General features: G+C 39.4%; 1 protein-coding gene across 1 annotated transcript; it reads right to left on the bottom strand.

Annotated features, from left to right (window-relative positions):
* Window positions 1–936: 936 nt before the first annotated feature.
* Window positions 937–7781, bottom strand: LOC102380224 (formin-2-like; the record flags this gene model as incomplete). The annotated part of the gene is made up of 2 exons (XM_025213842.1): window positions 7675–7781; window positions 937–2690 (listed from the first exon to the last, which is right to left on the bottom strand). A coding segment is annotated over exon 2 (1680 nt), but the record flags the coding sequence as incomplete, so codon positions are not given.
* Window positions 7782–9051: the final 1270 nt, after the last annotated feature.

Here is a 9051-nt window from a genome sequence, read left to right as displayed (position 1 = left end):
CCATGATACCACCCCCACCTCTGTGCTTGAACTCCTTTTCCCATTTTGCACTAGGTCTTTCTGTAGAAGGAATTTGTAATATTTTATATTCAATACACAAACACGTCAGATAGGTCTACTGGATCAACTAGCTTTGAAAGAATAAAAATTTAAGTGAAGATTGCCTGTCCACTCCATTTCTATTTTGTATCAAATATCACATCTTGCACACCAGGCTCCAAAATTGGCCAATGTCTACTAGTTTCCCAGCAAGCCTCTAGACACCACTGTACTACAACACACACTTGCTCACAAAACAGTTTCTCTCTGAACTTTTAGTTTCTGCCAAGAGCCTGAAACCAAACATCCTGGATCAATTTTCAAGAACATTATTCTGAATAATACCTGTGGGAAAGCTTTAAAGCCTTAAGTTTGTATCTAAAAGATTAAGACCCCAAATCTGGGAACAGTCATACATGCCACTAACTGGGACTAGTTGCAGGCCACAGAGGAATACTCCCAAGTAAGAAGTGCACATATGTACGTGTTTGCAGTGCTGATGAATTCTATTTGTACAGAAAAGATTCAAAACTAAAAAATTATCCCTTCAGACATATTGCAACATCTAAAGGAGCTGCTTGAGAATGTCTGAAATATATATTTATGTTATTTCCACCCAAGAAAGTCACTTTGGAAAAGTTACCTTAATAAAAGTCACTCACCTGTAAAGACATTGGGAAAGGTATCTGTAGAAGCCTGCACCCCTGAGGACTTTCTTGAGTGAGTCAAAGGCACTCTTTCTGCTTGAAATCTCTCCCTGGACCCCCTGGGCTCCAAGTAGTCTGCAGAGCCTACCTTTTTAGATATATCACATTTGTGATCAGATAGCTCCTCCGTCCAGTCTGCTGATCGACTAAGTAAACCAGCCAAACTAGCAGACCTTTGCTTCTTGCTGGATGCCTTTTCCTTTTTGTGGAAGAACTCATCCTTCCTTGTGAAAAGTGGGCTCTGCGATGGGGATGGAGAAGGTGAATGGTTTGGAGAACTCAGCTGCCTGGTTGTGGTTTTGACATAACACGGGTTAATGAGATAGGGCTTGAAGCATCGGGAACTTAGTGCAGGGCTCCCCGCTATCCCCTCAGAGGACAAAGTGCCATTTTTCATTTCAGTAGGCAAACTGCTATCCAATGCCTCTTGGCTGGCTGATGTGCTGCATTTCCCTTCCTGAGTCTGAGTGGCAGGATCATGGCCTGCGTCTGAAATAGCATCATCTTTCACAGAGCCTGGGAAATCAACAGCTTGCACTTCTCTAATTGTAGTATCTGAATCTGTTGCTGAGGTTGGAAAATGGAAAGTGGAACCATTTACCAGAGATCCATTTTCTATCACGGCTGCATCTAAATCTGGGTGATCTTTTACTTCGTTAGCTACCCCATTCACTCCAGCAGCAAGGCGTTCCTGCTCCTCGGTCAATAGGTTATCACAAGGAGGCCCTCCCATATTAGCTGCTGCTTTCAGTTCACTTTCAGTTTTACTGGCTGTAATGTTTTCTGCAATTTCAGATATTGCCGAGATAGCCTGTTCCGTTTCTGGGCTACTCTCTTTGTCACTGCTGGTTACTGAAAGAAACCGTTCAATATCTAAGGGGGCTGCTTGAGAATTAGCCATGTGTCTGTCCATTGTTTTGGTGACATGCTCCTCAGTTCTAATGTTAATTGCCCCCTGCTGCTGCAGCCTAATAGCTTGCTGGATATCAGAAAGCAAATCCTCTTGTTCTGTGGCTGAATGGAAACTGTATATATCCGTATCGGAGCCGGAGCTGGTCCTTTGTCCATCCTGTGCCTCTGCAGCAGCTGGCCGAGTTTCATTTGTAATTTCAAAATGATCAACATCTGTGTCCGAGAGACCCCCTTCATCTGCAGAGATACTGATATCTGGAGTTTTAGTAAGAATAGAATGAGTGCTGTCGAGCTCCCCTGTTTGCAAGGCCTGGCTTTCTAACACATCCTCCCTTGAACTGCTGGTCCCATCTTTAGCCTTGGACAGATTTTTTCTAATCCTCAAATTGGAAAACACCGAGGCCCTCGAGTCTGACTTACCCTTCTTTTTGCCAGATTCACTTCCTTTAGCGTGCTTCCCCAGTCCCTTTTTGCTTCCTGCTACCTTCTTTGTGCCTTCTGTATCCTTGGGCCCAGAAGCATCCTCTCCTTCATGCACATCACCTGTATTTTTCTTAAGCTTCCCATCTTGGTTCCCCATGATTTTTAGCAATCCAGCCCCTTCAGAAATCAAGCCATGTTGCTGGATTTCATTTACTCGGCCTGACGGCGAGAGCCTCTCAAGTAATCCAGGTTTGTTTTCAGGCAGCAGTGGTGCAAGGGAAGCAAACGCGTTCTGTGCCTCTCTCCCATCTGCTAGAGCTGCCTTTTTGCATAATGTGCTGCTTGCACTGTGCTCCACCAGGACATGCTCAGTACAGCACTGAAAGCTGCAGACAGCTCCTTCCAATGGCTGCTCCTGACAGAGTTGCTTTTTCACTGGGTTTCTGCTGAGCTCTTGTTTCTTTATGAAAGATTCTGTAAAAAGTATTTCCCTTATAAAAGTGACTTTTTTTTCCACTGTTTGAATTGCCTGCATTGTTCATTCAGGGAAGATCACAGCTCTGACTGTCATCAAATAGCTATAATTTCAGGACTTCAAAGTTCATGGTCCTGAAAGAAAAGGAAAGTTAAACCAGAGTTACTATAACAACTTTGTCTTATCCTGGGGAACATGCTATCAAAAATATAAATGTTATGCTTGCTTTAATAATTTATAAAGGTGCCTAAGCATATGTTATCTTAAGAGACAACTTAGTGTCATGTGGACATTACATGGTTACATCATACAGACCATTAAAAACACAAAATAAAACCAGTTTATCACTGTAAAAGGAGGTTTCCTCTTAAAAAAAAAATAAGTAGAACCTATATCAATAGCTTCACTGCATACACTTTTAACGATTAATAGCAACCCACTCAGATTTAGCGTACTAGCATAACTAACATGCAAAACAAACAATTTGTATTCTAAAAGGGTACATATACAATAATTCCCAGAAGATTAAGCTCATTAATATTAAAACATGCTGCCATGGTTTCTTCCTATAGAAGCATCTGGTGTGAAACAGACAAAAAAACACCCCAACTTCACCATTCAAATGTAACTGTAAACTAAAGGATACAGGTAAAGTAGCTCCCTGTTCTAAATATTTCATAATGGGCTTAAATGCTGCTTCTTGTCTACATTTCCAAAATTGCTACTAAGTTTTAACCAACTGCCTTTCTCCCTCATCCCTACCCCAAATTTCTTCTTTACATGTGAGAGTAAATTTACTTTATAGAAATATTTCCAAGTGGTTAAAACATGTGCACTGTCATGTGCATTGTTCATAATGGGCTTAAATGCTGCTTCTTGCCTACATTTCCTGTGTGCTGTATAAACACAGGGTTAAAGTCCATGAAATAACTGAACCAATATGGAAAGAGAGAAGCAACAGAATACTGAAATTGCTATATAAAATCAGGCTAGTGGTCCATCTAACCCAACAGTCTGTCTCTGAAGCATGGCAGTAACAGATGCTTCAAATGAAGGTGTAAGAAACCCCGTGATGGGCACTTATGTAATTATCTGCTCATAGAGGAAGCTGCTTGCTGACACCCTTCAGCAATTTGTTTATGCCCTGAAGGTTTCACTTTCATATAAACAAATATTTAATTTGTCCAATGTAACCACAGCAATTTAGTCATGAAAGTGTCATAATCCCTTTTCAAATTGTATTAAGTGCATGACTTCACTGATGCATCTGATATCGGTGAGTTCCATGAGAATATTAATAATGTAATAAAAAAGAAAAAGACAGAGAATGTATCTTTCCGCTTTTTCTTTTATCAGTTCTAAAACTTGTATTTTTGGTTTCAATTATTGTCTCTCCATTTTTACATCAAGAAAAAAGGTAAGTAAAAGCCTATTATTTTCCAATAATTTGTGTGTTTTTGTTATTGACCGATTTCTGTGTGTGGAAATCTTTCCAGGCCTTTACTAATTATCTGTGCATCTCTTGTATTCCTACTATGCTCTTCAAGAAATTGAATCACTACAACCAAGCACAGTAAACCAGGCAATTATATATTTCTATTTTTTTTTAATGCTCTCAGTATTATTTTCAATCCCATTCCTGAATACTGAGTTACATAAAACAAAAAAAGTCTGGTGCTACATTTTATAAAAGGTTTACAGGTGCTCAACTCCCTTTGACTTCAGTGGGAGCATCTACACAAGAAGCTACGTCACTGTAGCTATGAGTTCCTGCGTCATAGTTTGTTGCTACAGCAACATAGTGTTGCGGGGCATGAATCATGTTTGCAAAGCTACTGTTCAGTAATGCTAGTTACTGTGCAGTCATTTAGTACTTGCTTAAGCAGTAACAATTGTGTAGTCTACCACATGGGTAGATGCACCCATGTCATCAAGCATGTTCCCAATTAATCTAGAATCCAGCCAGGAATACGCAAGTGGCTCACACTATTCTTTTGAAACTCTTTAGCCTTAAATTTTATCAATTTCCTTTCAAATTAAGTTTATGCTGTAGCATCTGCATTATACACCTCTGATTCTGTAAGTCTACAAGGTATAGCTGTAGCCTGCCTTCTGCCTAACTTTAGACAATATACAGTTAACTACATGTCTCCGATGTAGCATAGTGCAGAAGCACCCACTATAGTTTGGGTACCAGACACAGAATCAGTAGCATGGAACTCTGCAAGCTAATTTGCCCATTCAGAGCTAGCATGGATGTCTTTTGCCTGCACTGTATTTGTACATAGATGTAACCTTAGTCTCATCCTGAGCCTAACTTACCGGTGTCACTTCTGGGCTTTGTCATCTTACTGTTCACCTCCCCCTTTTTCAGATCATTTACAAGTACACTACTATAGCCCTCGCCAGGGCATCTTTTGCTATTTTGCAAATTGAATCTTTATGATTCTCTATTTCCTTTCTCTGCTTTTTCTCTTAATTGCTTATTAATGTGACAGTATTTTACTTCTCATCTCACTGTCACATATTCTATTAGCAGATTCTTACAAGGGATTCTAGCCTAAGGGACGGGTTTTTTTTCCAAGTTCAAATAATTTGAATCAAACGATTCACCTTTAGCAATACAGTAAGTATGAGATTAACAACATGATATATAGTTTCATAGTTTCTAGGGTCGGAAGGGACCTGAACAGATCATCAAGTCTGACCCCCTGCCCTGGGCAGGAATGAGTGCTGGGATCATAATACCCCAGCCAGATATCTATACAACCTCATCCTGAAGGCCCCCAAGATAGGGGAGATCACTACCTCCCTTAGAAGCCCATTCCAGAGCCTGGCAGCCCTAACCATAAAGTAATGCCTCCTGATATCAAGCCTGAACCTACTCTCAATCAATTTGTGGCCATTATTCCTTGTTATCCCAGGTAGTACCCGGGGGAACAGAGCCTCACCTATTTTCCACTGGTCTTCCCTGGCGAGTTTATAGACATCCACCAGATCGCCTCTCAGTCTTCTCTTGTGGAGGCTGAGTAGATTCAGGCCCTTTAGTCTATCTTTGTAGGGCCTGACCTGCTGCCCCCTGACCATGTGAGTGGCCCTACTCTGGACCCGCTCAATGCTAGCCACATCCCTCTTGAAGTGTGGTGCCCAGAACTGGTCACAGTACTCCAACTGCAGCCTGACCGCACTGCATAGAGGGGAAGGAGTTGAGAAAATTTCTTAAACACTGTTGTTGTTTAAGAAAATAATTTCGATGCCACTATACCAGAATTAGTCTTTCTACCTTTACTCATGTTGAATAATACTTTAAATTTATTAATAGTTTCACTGAATACCAACAGGACTACTCAGGATTACTCCTAGTAATCATAACTAAAATATTTGTAGGTCTCAGTCTTGCAAACACGTACACATGTGCTTAATTTTCAACATTAAGACCATGAATTACCCTACTGTAGCCTGCCAAAAAAATCAATGCTTTGCAGCTGTAATATATACAATGTATGATCCACATACCCTTCTGAAGGTATGGTATTAGCTTGAATCACTAAAGCATTCTGCGCTTATGTTATGCTCATTTCACAAGTAGTCATTTCACCAACATTAAAAAGAGAGCAGGTAGCTTGTTTTTATGTTGTCAAACTTATTCTAGTGCGGGAACAGAGTAAAGACTTTTTTTTGGTAATACCACTAACACTATTCTGATCTCATGATTTTTTATAAACTAAAAGCTTATAAATATTTATAGATATAAGTAGCATAAACTATATCTGATAATGCAGCACAATACATCTTTAAAGTTGGAGTTACTGAGTGGAGTATTTGGTTTTTGAAAATTGGCCATTGTTTACAAAAGGGCAACTACAAGAAAAGTTACAAGTAACAGGAACATTTTCTCACTTAAAACTGTAGCCCTGTCCTGCTAAGAAATAATTAGTTTAGTGGAGATTCCACACAGACAAAGGAAGCTGCCAATACTGTTCTCTTAGGCAAGGACTCTGAACAAAGCAAGAGTAGCAGGTGCTCAGAGTTAAGCATGAGAGTAAGCATTAACTCCATATGAATAGAGCTAAGCAAGTGTATAAACATTGACAGGTTCAAAGCCTTATTCAGTGCTCTCCATCATTACATTTAGACAGCCAAGTTTACTATACTTCATGCCTCAAATAACTTGCTTTATTTACTCTCCACAACACACAATAAAGTGGAGAAGTGACAGTTATAGGGTTTGTTATAAATAGGAGAGAACATGTAAATTGATACGGAAGCATGTACTATCCAGTGAAATGCTCTTAAACAATATTTGCAAAGAATTACACAAGTTTGTTAACGCTAATCAAACACACCATCACTTACAAAGCAAATTCTAATAGCATTTTTTCATTTAGCAAACATGCATCTCCAAAACCCTTTGCAGGTGTTGAGCAGAAACCATATATTCAAAATGATAACTGCAAAATGGGAATATGGCCCAAATCAAAATTCTACCATCAGTGTAAGTTATATTAACACTAATAGTATACTTTTGAATGCACTGATTATGTATTATTGAAAGAGCTTTAAAAAACTGGGCCCAAAGTGAAGCACTCCAATACATCAAGCAGAAAATAGATAAGTAGATTTAGCCTTACAGGAATAATATTTTATTTTTAAGAGCATCTAGCTTTTGTTTTCAGTTTAAATAGCATGTCAACAGGATGCCTAAGATCAGCCTTACAAATTGATCCATTAAACATTTGTAACTCATTATACAAACAACTGAAAGGAGAACAAGTCATGAATGTAAATAATAGATATCCCTCTAAACTAGAAAAAAGTTTCTAACCCGTCACTGCTACTTAAAGGCTGAGAAGATGGTTGCAATATACAAAAGCATAAAAAGAAAATAAGGTTTGAAACTCACATCTCTAAATGCATTTTTCTTGCAGTCTTAAGTTCATTCAATTCAAGATGCATTCCTCTAAAAGAGTAAATTCCTAATATCAATACTAATAGCAGCATTGCTATTACTCTACTTGCAATGACTTGTTGTCTCAAACATACTCAGCACACTCCTCCTGCTTACTCATCTCCCAACTAGGAACTGGAAGTGCCACAGGCAGCTTTGATTTCACTCACCTGAAGCAGATCTTGGTTTTCTTGGAGCAAAGCCAAAGCTGAGCAGTTCTTTTTCCAAGAGTTGGAAAATAAGTTAGGGAGGGGAAAAACTCAACGATATTTCTCCACCTTACTCCACCTTGAAAAACCAAACTACCCTCTAACCGCTTGATGTCACGCAGCTGGAAGAAAGGGAAACTACATTATTGTGGCACGTAGAGAGCTGTATTGGGATCTTCAATAAACTTAGTGGGGACCTGGGATTTTTTCCTTAGCTTATTTCCTTTATTGTTATTTTAGAAAATAATGTAATAGCTGTCATTGATACTTCTATATATAAATAAGAAATGTTTAGTTTAAATTAATGTTGGCAAGCCTGTCAACTGATTAGTCAAATACTGTCAACTGATGGGTCAATTGACTGCATAGTTTTGGACCAAAGAGTATAACAATGTTACCAAAAATACAATTTTAGAAATAACATAAATATTTTTGACACGTTTCTTAATACAAAACTTGTGTTTGTATTACTTAGACCTATTGGCAATTATTTTTAAAAATTTTTGACCAATATGTGACCGGTCAATTGACCAAACTCTATGTGACCAGTCAAATACCCAACCCTAGTTTGAATATTGAACTTCAAGCATTCCATGACTGAAGACCAATCCTGCCATGACTTGTGTGCAGACAATACTATGAGCCCAAACCTTTGCTTCAAGGCCCAAACCTTGGAGCTTTGATTTGGGTAATTTTTGAGGCAAAGAACATGTCTGGAATATGCAAATCAGAGGGAAAAGCAAACATACAGTGATGGTACAATTCATAGTATGGCAATACCATGAGAAGTATCACCTACAAAGAAACAGAAAATGAAAGGCACTTCTTCATTTGATAAATTGATATTTGGGACCAATACACTAAGTACAATAAGCCACACCAAACATTACCCAATAGGCAGCTTTCCAGCAGCTACTCAGACCCCAGCTCCCCAAAGGAGACCTGTCCTATCCCAGCTGTGGACATCTCAGGTTTCAGCTACTCTTTTCTTCAGTATCTGTGGTGGAAATGGATTCAGGTAGCTGGGGAAAAGATACCACAGCCACTGTCACTCAGAAATGGGGTTGAGAGATCCTAGCCACTAGTATAGCCTTTGAGGCTGAGGGGGACACAACCTTATTGCTTGACCAGGGAGTCCTATGGGAAAGATTCCTATTGCCATCCTAGCAGAAAACCCTTACATGAGTAGCAGAAGCCTCCACCACAATGAAGGATTGTGCTAAGGTTATAAGGAAAGGAGCCCCCTGCTCATAGTGTAAGGTATGGGTAGGAGAGATCCCTTAACATCAAGCTGTCTGCTGTAGAGGTAGTATCAAGAGGACTCTTTCTCCCAACCAG

Source organism: Alligator sinensis, unplaced genomic scaffold, assembly GCF_000455745.1.
Source record: "Alligator sinensis unplaced genomic scaffold, ASM45574v1 scaffold93_2, whole genome shotgun sequence".
Taxonomy (NCBI): Eukaryota; Metazoa; Chordata; order Crocodylia; family Alligatoridae; genus Alligator; species Alligator sinensis.
The sequence above is the reverse complement of the archived record's forward strand: the minus strand, read 5'-3'. Positions and strand labels throughout refer to the sequence as shown.